Raw genomic sequence first — 18,706 nt, forward strand, 5'->3', positions numbered from 1 at the left:
GCTTACCTGTTTTGCGCAGTGAATGTTTCTCTTTGAGGATGAAGGTCACTATAAACTACTCTGATGAGGTCATGCTGACACAGGGCTCCCTCAGTCAAAGCCATGGATCCAATGGTAGAGGGCTTAGGGATTATAAAATGGTGACAATGTTATTTAGGCATAATTTCAAGATACCACAAATAAAGTCTAACAAGAAGGAAGGTCTAATTATTGTACACAGTTTAGAAAGTCCAATTTAATTTGACAGCTTTCTCTTAGAAATAACTGTTACGCTCAAACTACTTTCTTATCAGAAGCCTAAGAATACGACTGTATTCTTACCTCGTGGTAAATTGAAGGTTTTGATAAGGAAGGGATAGTAAAAGATAAAATTTTATTATTCCCATCTTTGTCAGCAATTTCCTACAGTAATATAAAAACATTTGGAAAGGTAAGTTAATACATATAATTAAGTCATCTTAAAGCCAGCAAAATAAACATTCACAAAGTAAGAGAATAATCTTTTAATGGAAGATGAAGACTTTGTTTTAGCAACAGACCAGGATACAATTTGTAGAGCAGCGGGCTTTCCACAACTTTATTCCATTTTATTTTGTCGTTATGTTTAAAAACATACGGTGACTTACAGGAAACATTAACATACAAATCACATACAAAAATTGGTAAGTTAACCAGCAGAGTAATATTCTTTGAAACCTCATCAGAACAACCAGTCTGGCAACTCAGAAAAGGTAACTGTCCGTGAGATATCAAAAATGATCAGAGAGAGACAAATAGGCCTTTCTGAAGAAGACATTGTGCAAAGAAAGGCCTGGGATTTTCAGGGAGTAATGCTCAGAAGGAAGGGTTCAGTTTTATTTTACTCCTGAAAAGTCTGAAGCCTAGCCTGATCATTTTCCTGTTTTGCTTAATACTGAAAATCAACAAGAATTTATACTCTGTATTTTAAGGGCTGCTGTCAAATAGTGAGCATGTGATTTTATTTATGGTGACTAGCCTATGGCTTGTCCATGTTTTGAGGTGCATCGATTCAGAAGGTCAGCGTATTTTCATTGTAGTGCTACTTACCAAGTTGTAAATTCCTAGAAGTAGGGCTTCGATGCAACCATTGCTCTGCCTATCTTTGCTGGCAGTAAGACGCAAATAAACCCAGATGAGTTCTGGCAAGAACTGTAATGTGAACCTTTTGAGACGAACCTCAGAACTACGGTAAAGTTCAAACAGTTGGTGGCAGACAGGTTCCAGAAACTGGAGGAGACAAATAATATTTGTTGTGGTTTAATCACGGATGTCGATCAATGTTAATAATGGCACATTGCCAAAAGAATCATTAGAGATGGAAAGAATCATTTAGGACATCAAATTCAACCATCAGTAAGTGTAGAAATCTAAATTAAAGTATCCCACACAGAGAGCCATGTAGTTTTCTCCTGAACATATCTAATGAAAGATGGTCTACCAATTGTCTTAGTAAGCGATTCCACTGATGAACTGTGTTGTGATTCAGGGTCAGCCTGTGGGTTCGGCAGTTGGGTTGGATGACTCAGAGGAGGAGGGTGTTGAAGAGCTTGCTGAGGGGATTGGACAGCTTGATGAGAGCCCCCAGCAAGGCCCCTCTCATCTGGTCACGATGCAGACCCAGCTGTGTGAGCCTGACAGCGTGGATGAAGATGACCCACAGCTGGCCCTGTTCAAGGACGCCCGACGCAGGAGGCAGTCAGTCAGGAGTAAACAGAGGGAGGCAATGGGGCACCTCGGAAGGAGGCTCAGAGAGGCCACGCCCTGAACTGTATTTAAGGGGAATGTGTGGGAGGGCTGGTTTGCTGAAGGCAACCGCTTGGATTGTTCCTGCTTCTTAGCTCGTGTTTTATGGTTGGTGTCTTGTCTTGCTCTTGTTTTATGTGAATAAATTTGGCAGGCTTTATTCCAGCCTCTTGCCGTTTGTAAAGGGGTCGTCCCTGCTTTTGCTGCAGGGCCGGTAGCAGGCTGGTACAGAACAAACTGCTCTTATACTGAGCATGTTTTTTGCCAAACCTTCACATCAAATGAACTTTTAAGAAGTCTTTCATTTGATGTCTTCAAGTATGAAATGACAGATTCTGACCAACTACTGCACTGCATTCTTTCAGGTATCTGAACTATTCTAATATATCCTATAACCTCATGTCTTGTCTTCTCAAAGTTAACACAGCATTTCCCTCAATCTCACTTACAAGACTTAATTTCTGGTCCATCATCATCATCATCATCATCCCTTTTTCTGACCTCTTCCAGTATGCCTAAATGTGTAGATGGGACTGATCACAGTATCAAAGCAAGATGTTTTCGGTGCTTTGGAAATTAATACTTTTGTTGGTTGTATTTTCCCTTCTTTTACAGCTATGCCACATTGTAGTCTATGACTCTTGAGATGCAATGTGCACACGGAGGATCAGTGAATAGGAGTTTTGGCAACAGAGAGCTTTCCCAGGAAAAAGGGAGTAAATATCATTAAAGAGAGGACCAGATTAGAGACTGCATATTCCCCATTGGATGGGGAAGGAGGGGAGAATTTCAGGGTAACCATGCCTTAGAATCTCTCAGGATAAGTCTAGTAGGTTAGCAGGTTATAGCTTTAGTTTGGCAAGACTCTGTCCATTAGATGTATGCAATAAAGGATTGACTCGACTGGATTTTACTGTCATTTTTGGCTTTGGACCTGACTGACTCTGATTATACCGTTTATATAGTTTGCTTCTGCCAATATAGTTTATAGTAAACTATAATGCTAAGACTTCAGAATATCATTATCAAGCCAGGTATCCCCATTAATTAAAGAATTCTGCATCTGTCTATGTTAAATTTCAGTCTCTTCAGATTACTTGTCTGAACCATCACAAGTATTCTGAATTTTATTTCTGGTACACTGTCAATGATTATATAATAAAAAAAACTAAACAAAAGTTCCTGTTTTCAGCTAACTCATCCAATTTTGTGTCATCAACCAACCTGATAAGCATTCTTTCCACCTCTTTAATCAAGTTAAAAAATAAGAAGTGTGTCAAATCCAGCAAATAAACTTTGAGGAATCTCATTTAATATTTCCCATCTAGTTTGCTGAAGAAGTGTTGATCAATATTTTTGGATACACTTTTTGAACTAGTTATGTTATGTTCTTGAGCTAGCTTACTGTTATGCCATGTTTAACCTAAATTTAATTAAGATTATTGATCTGAATGTTAAGGGATACTTTAACATATTATTATTACCTGCAATTAAGATATCCACGTATTCCCACCATTTAGTAAAGACGTTATCCAATAAAAATGAGGCATTAATTTAATAGAACTTTTTGGAAAAAAAAATTCTGTTGACTTCCAATTAAAACTTGCATTGTTTTCAAAGTATTTAGAGCAGTGCTTTTCAACCTTTTCACAGATTGTATCACTTTTAAGATATGGCAATATTCGAGTACTATATTTTGAAAACTTGATGACCAAAAAAAAAAAAAGAAAAAAGAAAAAAGTGATAAAGTATAGGTTGCTTAGTGACTGCTTGAAGTTACAATGGCACTGAAAAAAGTGATTTATGACCATTTTGCACACTTATGACCATTGCAGCATCCCCAGGGTCACATGATTTATATTCGGATGCTTGGCAACTGATTCATATTTATGATGGTTTCAGTGTTTCAGGGTCACGTGATCTCCTTTTGCATCCTTCTGACAAGCAAAGTCAGTGAAGCAAAGATTCACTGAACAAGCTTGTTACTAATTTAACACCTGCAGTGATTCACTTAACAAGTGTGGCAAGAAAAGTCATAAAATGAGACAAAACTCATTTAACAAATTTCTCGCTTACCAACATAAATTTTGGGCTCAATTGTGGTCGTAGGTTGAGGACTATTGTACACCCACTTACCACACTTTTAATGGGAAACCTGTGCCTGTTTCTCTGACATTAACCTTTGCACTGTTCTATCCCCTTCTCTCCCTTTGCTTTTCTCAAAGAAGCCTCTCCTCTTCTCCGTCTCTTTCTCTGTCATCTTTTTTTCTTTCCCTTTCCCACCAAAATCTCCTCCTTTTATATTTATTTATTTATTTTAATTCCATTTATATCCCGCCCTTCTCCGAAGACTCAGGGCGGCTTACAAGCTTAGCTTATCTTCTCCTCTGTTCCCTCCTCCTCCTCCTCCTCCTCCTCCTCCTCTTCTCTTTGATGCAGCTCCAGCTGACTCCTCCTCTGTACTCTGCTCCGTCTTCCTTTCTCCATCCCCTTCTCTTTCCCTGTTGTCTTTTTTTCTATCCCTTTCCCGCCAAAACCTCCTCCTTTTATATCCTCTCCTCTCTCTGACCTCCTCCTCCTCCTTTTCTCTTCTGGGGGTGCTGGAAGTACCAATCAACATGTGGCCGCGGGCGCCAATCCTGCGGCTTCCGTAGAGCCCCGACAGCCGTGCACTGCAGCTGACTCTCCCTCAGGCTTGTGCGGTAGTGCCACCGCTTCAGCTCGTTCCCCTCCCCCACTACACTTGTATAGGATGGTCGCATACCAGCTGCCAGGTGCCAAAGTACCACCAATGGCACTCATACCATTGGATGAAAAGCCCTGATTTAGAGATATATTGCTTTATGACGTACTATGGAATATTCCGAACTATCAATGTCTGTTTAACTAGTTTCTAAGAACTGGCACTTTACTGATACGCCAGGATTTCTCAAAAGACGATATACAGTACTCGGCTGGAACACTACCAAGTTTCTTTTATACTCTGGGATGCAATTTATCCGACTCATTCAAAATGGATACAGTACTGTATTTCCTGATCATTTTATTACCAGCCTCAAGGTGCAATTGTATCCCTTTGTCCTACTCTTATACAGCCTACAGATTTGTCAGAAAAGATTTTGACCCTTTATTACTTGTTAACATTTTGTATTGTATCAAATAAATTGTTCATTAAATTGCTTTTACCAGGCTATTTTATAAAATCACTTTAAAAAGCCTGATAAAAAAGGAAATAGACTGAAAACTAAAATCTACCAAGTCTTACAAGAAGCAAAAGTAACTCAGGTCGGTAAAATACACTTGAAATAAAATTATCTTTTCTAATACATCTATTTTTATTTCCGACTGTACTTACATTGTATATCTTACTTACAACCTTATAAAGATTCTAGCAGATTACAACCCACACATTTAACTTCTTAAGAAATACAATAAAACAGAACAATACAATGCTAAGTTCATTTTAAAAACTAAACGGGATTTTAAAAGTCTGCTTTCAAAGTCGCATGTTGAAGAGTGTTTTAACATAGAAGTCGGGTCAACCATCCAACCAAAAAGCAATGGAACAAAGAGCAGATTGGCATAAGATTGCTGTAGAAAAGTTTGACTCATTAGAGCAGGAGTGTCAAACTGCCAGCCCACGGGCCGGACGCATCATGACGAAACTGCGCCCACCCCATTGCCGGCAATGGGGAAAAAGCTCCGATACGTCACACAACGTCACATGACGTCGCGAGTTTGACATGCCTGCCTTAGAGTAAAAGATTCCTACGAGCAACACATGAATTCTTAAGAACTTGGCTCATGTAATTTTGTAATTTATATGCCTACTCCAGGCAGCTTGGGTTCTCCACTTCCTTCTATTTCTCACAGGAAGATAATGCTTTATGAAAGGAGACAGGCCAATGTGCCGATAGGATATCTGGGATACTAATGAGCCAATGATGCCCACCAGGAAGAAATCCAGAAAGAAACAACCTTAAAAATACAACAGCAAGAAGAGGCTAGACAATCATTGCCAGATTGCCTTGGACACTTCATATAGATGGTTAGGTCTGCTAAGAGCAAAAGCAGAGCCCCAGGACCTGAATCCTGCACATGGCCTGGTCCTGGGGCCAGAAGCTCAATCAGGACCACGTGTATCCAGGCAGGATAGGAATGAGACCCTCCCTCTTCCCAGGTTGCACACAACACCCAAGAGGTCATGCTTGACTCTTTGAGAATCCTTGACCAAGAGAATTACACTTCATTTTTCCAAGCATCGGAAAAACATGCTTAGGAAAGGGAAGTTGCATTTTTCCTTTAAAAACAGGCCAAAGACCATGAGCATATTTTCCACGGCTATTCTGAAATAATATTCTTGCAGGTTCCATAATCTAATGACAAATTTCCATCCAATCACATTGTTTCGTACCTCATTATTTGGATCTTGAACAACTTTATAAAGAGCTGGCACTAATATTTTCTTCCGATGAAGCGTTGCTGCATAATTGGAAATCTGCATTTCAGGTAATGCCTAAGAAAAAAAAAAGAAGCAAGAAGAACATGTTTCATATCAAGATTGGTTTGAATTTTCTTATCATGGTTCATTGAGCAAGCTGCAGTGACCCAAATTACATCGATGAGATTCATACATCACACTAAGCAAAAAGCAAAAACAAGCAATCCATATTTTGGCTTAGTGTTATATGTACTCTGGACCACCACTGCAAGCTAGGAAAGAAAACATATCTATAAATCCTCAGCAAGCTATCGCAAAGGAAGAAGTGGGGGGAGAGTCACTGACAGTGACATCACACAAAATTTCTTCAGATCTAGCAGCCAAACATAGAAGTTATTAAAACATATTCACCTTTTAAAATTCTCACCTTGAATTCTGATAGCCATTCCTCTACCACACCACGTTCTGATCCAAGCATTTTCATAAAAAACTTCTTTTATTACCTTTGAAGAAGTATATTAAAAGGGAACAACTTTAGTGTCTCAGTTATGTAATTTTATCTCTGAAAGTTCATATATTCATCATCCCATTGCCCAACATTTTAGCTGGCGTTACACTTTTAAATGGTCCTGGGGCAGAAAGGGGGAACAGCAAAAGAGTGCCTGTATCAACAGATATTCACAGTGCAGTCCATAGTCTCTTTCCAAATGCGGTACCAAGAAAAGTTAGTCAGACAAAACTGAATTGTATCATGGGGGAAAAATCTTCTAACAGTAAATCTTATAATAAATCTGGGTATAATGGATTCATACAAAAGATGGTACAAAGGCTTCATAAATATAGTTTGAATTTGAATTCAAGAACCTTTATTTGCAGGTGAGCGGTTATAAAACATCTATTAAATAAATTAGGAGTATGAAAAATATACATTTAGAAAGACTAGAAAGGAAATTAAACAATAAAAGAATGTTCTGTCATAATATTGACCTCAAATCCATTGTTTATTTTATTTTTATACTTAACCACCAGTCAATCCAATATTTAAACTGAAACAAATTATAAAGTTTTGCAATTATGCTATCTAAGTGTTCTGACTTTTTGCATAAGTAAGTGTTAGGTAAGCTTACACCTAGAGTCTAAAAGATTACAAGCGGAACAATTGTGGAAATTAATTCAACACTAAGGTAAATGGAAATAATTGCTAGAGGTTAAAATAGAATGAGTGCAGTGCTAAAGACTAATATTAGTGCACTAACAACAGAGAACATTTTTGGCCATTTTCTCACTAATGGTTTATAGCATCTTTATATCCAGCCATCACTAAATGGGATCAAGTCTAATCTCAATACTATTATTTCAACAAAATAGTAGTTGGATGACTCTTAAAGATGCCATAAGTTGTTAATGGAGAAATGACTTTATAATATATATGCACTAAAAGTAGAAACAGAGGTTAATTAATTGGAAATCCAAAGATCAATAATTCAGAAAAAGCTTCAATAATTTACAAACCTTCAATTTAGCAAGATTATTGCTAAACCTATTGTTTTCGTGGTATAATTGTTTTATAATACAAATGACATTTACAAGAGCCTGATTTATTTTTCAACTACAGCTGAAGGAGATATAATATTGTGTTTATATTTGTTTATGCTATTCTCATACATCTACTAATTTAATAAAAAATAATTTAACAAAAGGAAATAATATACCAAGAATATAGAATTAGCTAAGATAAAATGATTTTCATGGCACATTATTCTGATTTAAACAACCTTGGGTTAAGATCCATTAAATTATGTTGGCCCGCAACCATAAATCCTTCAAGTGAAGGCTTAGCCTTTAACATATATGTACATTCATGTAAAATTACAGTATAATACATATATTTAAGAGGAAAAAATTCTGTAAATTCTCCAACTTTACAGGTTACTGGTTTATTCAACATTTAGTACTGAATCATTCCATTTCTTCAGCTTCTTGATATGTGGAAGAAAAAACATGTTAATCTGAACATACTGTTTGCTATCCAGCCAAATTCCAGATATGTGAACCAGTTCTCAAAAGACTGCTGTCCTAGCTGAGTATTCTGTTCATGTATCTATAAATGTGATTGGAAAAGGCTGCTCAACTTTGTCCTGATAAAACTACTGTATTTACATTCTATTTAATCTTTATCTTAAATCTTCTTCTTTTTAAAATAACAGTTTTCATACTTATTCTGCTTACCAGAGTATCAAACAATGATAGTTTTAAAGGAGTAGGCTGCACAAGTAGATAAAAGTTTTAGCAAAATAGGGTAAACCTCTCTCAATATTAAATAAGCTTCTCAGTTGGTAATAACTGGGAGAGTGCATGGCATTTTCCTTGTTGTTTGGACTATATTGTTGGCTGTGGGGAGTAACAGGAAGATTTTTATTTATTTATTTATTTTATTTTAATTCCATTTATATCCCGCCCTTCTCCGAAGACTCAGGGTGGCTTACAAGCTTAGCAGTAGCCTTCATTCTATGTATATGCCTGCTTATTAGGGCTTTCACACACACCCCAAGCGGCATTATTACAAAGTCAGCTTAATTGCCCCCAACAATCTGGGTCCTCATTTTACCTACCTCGGAAGGATGGAAGGCTGAGTCAACCTTGAGCCTGGTGGGATGCGAACCTGCACTAATTGCAGTTCCCGTTCTCCTAAACTTCCCTAATCCAACTTACCCCCAAATTTCCTAAATCCATAAATGTTTATGCATACCTCTCATCGTTTGGCAACAACATAAATTACGCGCAAAACATAAATACTATCAATTAAATCATCTAATGCCATTGGTAAGACAAATCCAGTAAAGAGGAATCAAATAGTATTTGATCACCTAGTTTTGAATACTTTTTAAGAAAAGAAAGCTGTAGGGTATTTGCCTTATCACAAAGAGATTGCCATTGTGGAGTCCTTGATGTTCCTTGAGCTTGGTTATTTAGGATATTGTTTAGTGACTGATTATTTGCCTGGTATTAATACTCAGGATTAACAATTCCTTAATCAAGGACCTACCAAATTAGACAATCAATCAATGAACAATAGCGTAATCAAGGAACTACCAAGAAGAAAACAATTTTCCCATTAACACTGAAAGGGCAATCTGCTATACATTAACAGAGAACAAACTTTACTTCCTTCTAGCAGTGAAGATGTTGCCTAGTTAGGAAATGAAACGTCTGCAGGAAAAAAAACCCAAGCTCAGAGAGCACCAAGGAGATCACAATTCAACCTTGAGCTATATATATTCTCTTCTATTGGTACTAAGTTGTCATTGTTTAGCTCCTCTTTAAAATACATTTTAACAATAAAAAAAATGTTACAGTCTACCTCTATTTGGATAAATTAGTTTTCTAATTGAACTGGTGGATGAATGCTGCCATTTCCCAGTCTGGAATACATTTGATAGTGCTTCATCAAATCATGGAAACTGTCAGAAACAAAAACATGAAAACAAACACATTTTTAAAAATGAGCAAAAGATAAAGAAAACTATGCTACTTTTGGCTTTCAAATTCTACAGACTTGAAGTTCAAGCATATATAATACCATAACATTTTTTAAAAAAAAAAAAGACACGAATAAAAATAGAACTCTCTAGTGTAGTGGTTCTCAACCTTTTCTTCACCATGGACCCCCCTTTAAATACCTTTTTGTGGCCATGGACCACCTAACTCAAGATTTAAATCATATCTTCAAGCCTTTGTGGACCCCGTGACATTGCGGAGCCCCAGGGGTCCCCAGACCACAGGTTGAGAAACACTGCTCTAGCCCATAGGTGTCCAACTTTTTAGCTTGCCTGGGCTGCATTGAGTGAAAAGGAATTGTCTTGCACTACATACAAAATATATAATTAATGTATATAAATTATATAATAATGTTGAAAGTTTATGATGCTCTGGGGTCACATTACTAGCTATCCTGTACCACATGCAGCCTATGGGCTGCGGGTTGAACATACCTGCTCTAGCCCAAAGGTAAATCACTCATATGGCATCTCCCAATAGTGCATTAGGGAGAGAAAAAGAAGAGGGTCACATATCTACTTGTTCCCTGCTGCTGGTCCAACAAAGAGAAAAAGAAGGTCAATACCAAGCACTGGAGAAGAGACCTAGGAAAACAGCCTAGTTTTAAATACCGGTAAAACCAAAGAAATCATTGTCGATTTCAGAAAAGTCAGGCACAGCCACACTTCTCTGTGCATTAATGATTCACCTGTGGGGATGGTTACCAGCATCCAATTCCTAGGTGTGCAGTTAACAAGTAGGCTGGCTTGGTCGCTCAACAGTGAGACCCTGGTGAAGCGGGCACAGCAATGCCTGCACTTTCTGCGTTGCATGAGAAAAGCTCATCTTCCTTCCCCTGTCCTGACCACTTTCTACAGGGGGACGATCGAGAGCATCCTGTCATACAGCATCACAGTCTGGTTTAGAAGCATCACTGCTTCAGACAGGAAGGCGGTGCAGAGAGTGGTGAGGATGGCTGAAAAGATCATTGGCAATTCCCTCCCCTCCATCCAGGACATAGCACAGAAGCGTTGCTTGAACAGGGTCCGTAAGATTATCTGGGACACTACACATCCTCTTCACAACCTGTTTTCCTTGTTACCTTCTGGGAGGAGGCTCCGTGGTATCCACAGCAGAACATCCAGATTGTCAGAGTTTTCTTCTATACAGTATTAACCTTGTGAACTCTAAAGCTTCCTCCTTCCGTTATGTATTCAAGATGGAAAGTGATTAATATGTATATGTTGCTTATATGTAAGGGTGTAGATCTATACATTTGTTGTATATAGTATGTTTAAATGTCTGTTATGTATGTGTACACTTTGAGAGCAAGCAACTAAATTTCATTTTTAATGTGCCATTGTGCCCATAGTAAAAAAATGACAATAAAGGTTATCTATCTATCTCAGGGACACGGTGGCTCAGTGGGTTAGGACGCTGAGCTTGTCGATCAGAAGGTCGGCAGTTTGGCGGGTCGAATCCCGAGTGCCGCGTAGCAGAGTGAGCGCCTGTTACTCGTCCCAGCTTCTGCCAACCTAGCAGTTCGAAAGCACGCAAAAATGCAAGTAGAAAAATAGGGACCACTACGGTGGGAAGGCAACAGCGTTCCGTGCCCCTTTGGCGTCTAGTCATGCCGGCCACATGACCACGGAGACATCCTCGGACAAGCGCTGGCTCTTTGGCTTTGAAACGGAGATGAGCACCGGCCCCTAGAGTTGGAAACGACTAGCACGCATGTGTGGGGGAACCTTTACCTTTACTTTACCTTATCTATCTATCTACCTACCTACCTACCTACCTACCTACCTACCTTGTGTGTTTCACTCACTCTCTGCCCATCTTCCAGGTCACTGGACCGATTTGAAGAGGAAGAGGTAACTGGCAGAAATAGTGGTGGTACTGTCACTAGTTGCAATAACATCTGACTTTGGAGTAGAGGACAAAGTATGTAATAGGACAGCAATTCCTATTTCTCCCATGCTCCCTCTTTCTGCACCACTCCTTTTCTACACCCTCTGTTAGGGCCTCCTCTACAAATTTAGGTTTTGTGAAGGGCAAGAGACATTGATCCAAGGGGAGCCAAGAGGCCCAAGGCAGTTGTTCTCCCCACCCTGGTATATAGCATGTATTAGAGACTGAAGCCCCTTTACTGAACTTCTAAGATTACAGAGAACATTGATTTGTCATAAAGCTAAGAAATAAATTTTAATTTCCTGTTGCAAGCACAGAGGGGAAAAAACATTTTACAATCAATTGTAAGGAGCTTATGCAACTTTCGACAATCAAACAACTTTTATACAAATTAACATTTGGCGTAATTATACCTAATTGGTGAACATACCTAATGCTCTTTCTTCCTATTTTTCCCCACAACAACCCTGTGAGGTGGTTTGGGCTGAGAGACAGTGACTGGCCCAAGGCCACCCAGCTGGCTTTCATGCCTAAGGTGGGACTAGAACTCACAGTCTCCTGGTTTCTAACCTGGTGTCTTAGACACTACAAATAATGCTCCACAACAATATACTTGCAATTTATTCCAGATATGAGCATTTGAACCTTTAGACTCCCTAATCTAACATGTCATTTACATTTTTCTATGTTTGTATAAAAGTACAACCGGATACCAGTTGGCATGTGCAGACAGTTCTCAACTTATGATCATAATTGAGACTAGAATGTCTTTGTCTAACAAGACGGTTAAATGAGTCAAGACCAATTTTACGACCTCTTCTGCCATGGTTATTAAGCAAATTTACTAGAGTTGTTAAGTGAATCTGACCTCCCCCACCCCATCGACTTTGCTTGTTGGAAGTTGTCTGGGAAAGTCGGGCATGGAGATCGCATGATCCCAGGACACTACCACCATCATAAATACTTTCTGATTGTCAATGGAACATAATACAACTGCATACAAACAAGTGATCTTTTAGTACAGAGGTCTCCAACCTTTCCGTTCTTGCAGACCGGAGGGAAGGAAAATGGCTTCAAAATTGGTGCACACGCATGCGCGCACGGGACCACGCACATTGGCGTAGCATTAGCAGCCCCGTTCACACATGCATGTGCTGGCACTGTGGCGGCTAGTGGGTTGTTCGTGGAGGTGCGAACGGGTTGTGCAAACCACCTGGACACACGCGCAAACGGGGACACTAACGCAAGTAGGGGGAATGCACGCCCACGCGTGCGCGCACCAGCTGGCCATAGGTTGGGGACCCCTGTTTTAGTATGATGCCAGGATACATTTAGGTAAACTGATGTAAAGCAAACTTAAGCTTAATCTATGTTCGTTATAAATTCTACTGTGTTCAATGTGCATTATTTGCGCCTATGGGCTTTATGCAGGTTTTCATGAAATATTCAAGGTAGAATAATATATCTCAGGACATATCATAGCTTCATAGAAGTGTGGAGCATTGATAATCACTGTCTTAAAGCTCAATACATTTTATTTACTTGAAATAGTTTAATTTTTAAAATGTCCAACATATTCTTTATTGGAGAAAAAATGAAGATCTCTTTAATCTAATATGTCCCTATTCACAGGTTACCCACTTAAAGAATAATAGTTTTTTAAACTGAAGATAACATTAATGAAGCTGTATATTAACAATTACAAAAGGAAATGCCATCATGATGGCAGTATGATAAACCTGTTTGGATATTATGTTATCAATGGGGAAATATAAGTGTCTTGCAGGTCCCTATAAAAAAAAGGTAGTGCAGAAACACAAGTTTCAATTTCCGTCTCATCACGAAGACATAATAGTTCTTTAGATACCTTACAGAATCCCTTCCAAAAAATAGAACAGAGGGGGCTTCCTGTTTGCACGCACAGCACTAGTGGACGTGCAGGAAGATCTTTCTTCCTTGGAAGACTCTGAAAAGGGTCGAAAGTCGCCTCTCAAATACAGTACGTTGAGAACCTAGCCAACCAAATAATAACTATAACACCTATCATCACCTCTTACCTAAGCCAGATGGAATTGGAGGAAGAAGAAGACCAGACTGAACTAATGACAACTATACCATACCAAACATCGAGAATTGATCTATTAAAGCAACATCATTGATTGCAAAGGGGACACTTTCTTTGCGAAACTGACAATTGGATGGTCTCCCTGGATTCAAACAATGTGTGTAGGAAGAAAGGGAGACGCATTTGAGAATCTACAAAACACTGATATGGAAGCCTGATTGGCACAAAAAGAAGGCGAGAGTTAAATTTAAAAAACTGGATTTGTCTTTCTGTTGGGACTTGTAATGATAGAGCTTACAATTTCTTTTAATGGGCTAAGGGGAACCTTTAAAAGATATAAACTGATTCTATACTTGGGTTTCAGATTTTTAAGGGAAAGCAAAATTAGCTATCAGAACATACTTTGAATTATATTATAGAATTTGGAATGATATAATAAAAACATTTTAATAATTGATGAACTATTAAGATGATAAATAGAATATATTTGTTGTAATGATTGAGCTTAAAATTTATCTTAATGGGCTAATGGGAACCTTTAAAAGATATAAACTGTTTATATATTTAACTTCTAGACTTCTAAGGGAAAGGAAAGTTAGCTATTAGAATTGATTTATATTAGAGAATCTGGAAAGATACAACAAAAGATATTTTTTCAATAATTGGTGAACTATTAAGATGATAAACAGAATTTATAAAATAAGAATGCACTGAAATAAACAATGTATGTATTTAGACAGGATAATTACTATATAATGAAATGGGGGAAATGGGGGTTACCTGAAATTTAAGTTTTCTTCTATATATTACAGGCTACTTTGAAATATTCTATTGCAATTAGGTAAAATTCAAAAACAGGACATGGATATGTATTAGTGAAAATATATTGAAAATTGTTCTAATTGATTGTGTCACAATTAGAAATGTGTTAATTTGATTAATTTGATTATGTTATCATAACTAAGGGAATCAGAGAGGGAATTCTCATTGATCTAACTTGAGCTATCTACAAATGATTTTGTTATTTGCTATTGTTTACTTTTAACTACCCAACCACCGTATTGCTTCATAAATACCTGGATGTAAAATTAAAAAAATAATAAAACTTGTATCAAAAAATAGAACAGGGGGCATTACAATGGGCAAATGTAAAAGCTTTCCTAGTGTTTTTAGGGGCAATATTATATAGGTAATGAGCAGGTATAATACTTTTTCCTGACTTCACTAGGATAAGCTACAATCACACCTCGCTGAGATAATTTGTAAGGTACGTTGTTTGAAGATACTTAGGTCTGATCAAATTCCATTGAAAGCCAGAATGGTTTATGGCAGGGGTGTCAAACTGCCGGCCCATGGGCCGGATGCATCATCGGGAAACCACACCCAACCCATTGCCAGAAATGGCGAAAAAGCTCCGATACATTGCGCAACATCACGTGATGTTGTGAGTTTGACATGTCTGGTTTATTGATCACCACGTAGTTTCCATCAAAAGGTCTGGAATTTATTTTGAAGAATAAAAAACACAAGATAGTTTGCATTAGTCTGAGCCAGTAAAAAACATAGGCTACCTAAGCATGAATTTTAATTGGGACCATTCTAACTTTAATTAAGAGACAGAGTAAGGAACCAAAACAAGTTCCTTGAGAAGTTTGACTTCTTAAGGTTCTCATGATTCTAAATTCTTATATGCACATATTTAGAAGCCGTAAGACAGCTGTACTATTACTCTAGTCTCAAATATTTTTACTCTACCAGATATATGAGTACCTTATATGTTTTAAAAGACTTAGGATGGGGCTACTCTTTTTTTGACCTTCTCTTCCCAGTGATTAAAATTGGGGCTTCCGTGAGCCAGTGGCACGGAGAACAATTTCAATGAATTTGGAAGCCCGAACCTGTTTAAAATTGTTCCCATCCATTTTCCACCTCTATCAAAAATGTGCACAAAACATTTAGCTAATAATATATTATAACTAGATAATAAGTCATTCATATAACTAGATAATAAGCCCTAAATGGCGAGGGTCCGGGATATCTGAGGGAACACCTGCTGCCAGCATCAAGCTCCCTTCGTCCAGTGCGCTCCCACAGGGAGGGCCTTCTCAGGGTGCCACCAGTTAAAGATTGCCGGCGGGTAACACCCAGGGGGAGGGCCTTCTCAGTGGGCGCGCCTGCCCTTTGGAACCAGCTGCCCGTGGAGCTTAGGACTGCCCCTGACCTCTGTTCATTCCGCCGGGACCTGAAGACCTGGCTCTTCGAGCTCTCTGGCCCAGGCTGAGAATTTTTTTAACTTTTACTGGGGTTTTTATTTTTTCTCAGGGAATGATGTAATCTTTTTAATTGTTTTTAGCTTTTGTATTGATTTTCTTTTAAATATCCTGTAAACCACCCTGAGTCCTTCGGGAAAGGCCGGTATATAAATCTAAATAAATAAATAAAATAAAATAAATTTACTGGGTTCTGCCCAAAGCAATATGGATACATGTTGTACATGAATGCCAATTTTTCTCTCTTATACCAGGCTCCCACCAATAATTCAAGATATGAATGCATAGGTTAAGCTTTAAAATTAAAACTGGTCTGTTGACTTTTTCTTCTCGTTATCTATTGATTTTTACTGGTATCCTACAGCAGAGGTCCCCAACCTTTTGGGCACAAGGGACTGCTTCCATAGAGAGGTTTTTCTGTGGACCAGAGGGTGCGTGGTTTTGTGTGCTGCCTGCATCTCGTGGATGGGGCTTTGCTTGTTTGTGTTGCCTGGTTGCTGGCATGCTGCAGCCCAGTACTGGTCCACGGACCAGGGGTTGGGGACCCTTGTCCTACAGATTGAAAAAAATGCCGATTTCCTCAATCAGAACTAACCAGATTGTGTTGGACTCCAACTTCTATCATCTTCATACAACACAGCAGGCAACATGTTCATCAGGAGATTATGAAAGTTTTGAAACATCTGGAAGATACTAAATTGGAGAAGATTGAACTAATACATCCTATTTTAGGAACAGCTATATGATAAAGCATCATTCTCATTTATGCCAGCAGCTATATAGAACAATGTATATATAGCTCTGTGAGTAAGTCCAGCTAAAATAGTCGTTATTGGCCTTCTTACCTTGTCATTTAAATATTGTCATAAAATATGTACAGGAAAAGATGTTTGAATATGATAGGGCCTGTCGTGTCATCAGTCACTATTATTTTAGCAAGTATATTCAAAATGCAGCCAAGACATAGAAGAACACTATCTTATAAAAAATACATGATAAAAGCTAATGGTAATTGTAAGCAGCATCCCAATAGCTGCAGAATTTTATATTGAAAAACATTTTTAAAAACAAGAAATTTTTGTTTTTAAGAAATCAAAACTATCTGAATAGCTACTGGACAGAAGGGAAGTGCCACAATGTAACTGAAATTAAAATAGCTACAGAGGTCCATAATTAGCATATCTATTCTATCATGCATTATTCATATAAGATAATAAATATTACAGGAGCTTCAGTTTGATTATTATCTATTTCAGTTTTCCCTAACTTGAACTCCACCCTATTGCTAGGGATGATGGGAGTTGCAACCTAAAACATTTGGAAGGCTCCAAGTTGGAGAAACCTGTTCTATACAAAAAAAAGTGCATGGGAGGGAGGGAAATCCTATTTACTGACTTGCAACAGCATATTGCACATTAAATACAACAACATCTAAATATCTCATGCTTTATATATATACTGTATAAAATGGGACTGTATCTCTGATGAACCCATGATTAATCATACTATGATGATATCAAAATAGCAAGCCACTACTTTATTTTGAGGTACTCTTCTTTCACAATTGGAATTCACTGGTGATATACACATACTTTTATAATTCTATGTTATGAATCCATTTACTTATCCTCAACACTACGCAAGGTGACCTAGTATAGCTACATTAAGTTCAAATGAAGCACTATTTCCATCGTTATGGTACAGATAAATGAATATAAACTGAATATCCAGGTTTAATACAAGCAGTGTTGACAAGCATAGTAATGCAGAACAAAATAAATAAGGTACAATGGCATTACAATATACAAAAGAAAAGAAACAACTCACAGATCAACTCAGTGCAATCCAAGAATCATTTTAGGTGTTTTGTCTTCAGAACAGATTTCTTTACCTTTTTAGATGTTCTCACCACCAGTTTCCCTAGAAACAACATTATGTAGTCACCCTACATTAAACCTGAAGCACTCTCATCTACTAAGCGATAACTCAACCAACGCAAAACAAGACAAATTACCAATCCATCTTTCGTCAGCTCCTAGAACAGAATCAGCTCTGGTTACATTAAACTGAATGTTGCCTCAACAGGCTTTATGATTCTCATACTTATCATTTTCCAAGATTTATTCTTATTTGCAGATAGAAGGATTTTTACCCACCCAAGTTCGTTTACTCAGTTACATCAAGCCTGTTGAGATGATACTTTAAAACAGGACCTAAAAATAATTTTTCTCCAATTTTCCCATCAGTTTCTTTTTCAGATACGTATATTGATATGTAAAGTTTCATATCTTAAAAGCATATACTGTACTTTGTTGGTCTCCTAAAGCTTCATATAGCTGCGGATGGGGAAAAAGAGAGGCCATGGTATTCTTCCTATTGAATCCTCACTATCCTTTTGTAGCCTCTCCCTGTAAAGCAGACATGTCAAACGCAAGGCCCGCAGGCTGGATCCAGCCCACGAAGCCATCCTGGAAACAGTAAGGGAACAGCCCCCGCTGCCTTGACCCTGGCTGGCCAGTAGCCAATGTACAATTTTGTGGTGGCCATCTATGCTGAAACGCATTCAGTCTTAGCTCTACAAGGCTGTCTGGAAACAGTGAGGGACCAGCCTCTGCCACGTCAGCCCGGCTCCCTGGGCGCGTGCTGGGCAGGTGTCACCCTTTGTGAGGAATGAATAAACGCACCATCGCTTGGAAGTGGCCAGCAAATGCCACTCGC

General features: G+C 38.3%; 1 protein-coding gene across 2 annotated transcripts in view; it reads right to left on the reverse strand.

Moving 5' to 3' along the window:
* HYCC2 (hyccin PI4KA lipid kinase complex subunit 2) overlaps positions 1-6,700 on the reverse strand; it is a 33,931-nt gene extending 27,231 nt beyond the window's left edge. For both annotated transcript variants that reach the window (XM_081315359.1, XM_081315358.1), the window contains exons 1-5: positions 6,633-6,700; positions 6,179-6,280; positions 1,069-1,248; positions 322-402; positions 7-122 (exon numbers count right to left, since the gene is read on the reverse strand). In XM_081315359.1, the coding sequence (XP_081171485.1) occupies positions 7-122; positions 322-402; positions 1,069-1,248; positions 6,179-6,280; positions 6,633-6,689 (536 nt within the window). In that variant the 5' untranslated portion in view covers positions 6,690-6,700. The remainder of the gene's footprint in view (positions 1-6; positions 123-321; positions 403-1,068; positions 1,249-6,178; positions 6,281-6,632) is intronic.
* Between the last annotated feature and the right edge of the window lie 12,006 nt (positions 6,701-18,706).

This window comes from Vipera berus (assembly GCF_964194415.1).
Source record: "Vipera berus genome assembly, chromosome: 1".
In the NCBI taxonomy this organism is placed as follows: domain Eukaryota; kingdom Metazoa; phylum Chordata; class Lepidosauria; order Squamata; family Viperidae; genus Vipera; species Vipera berus.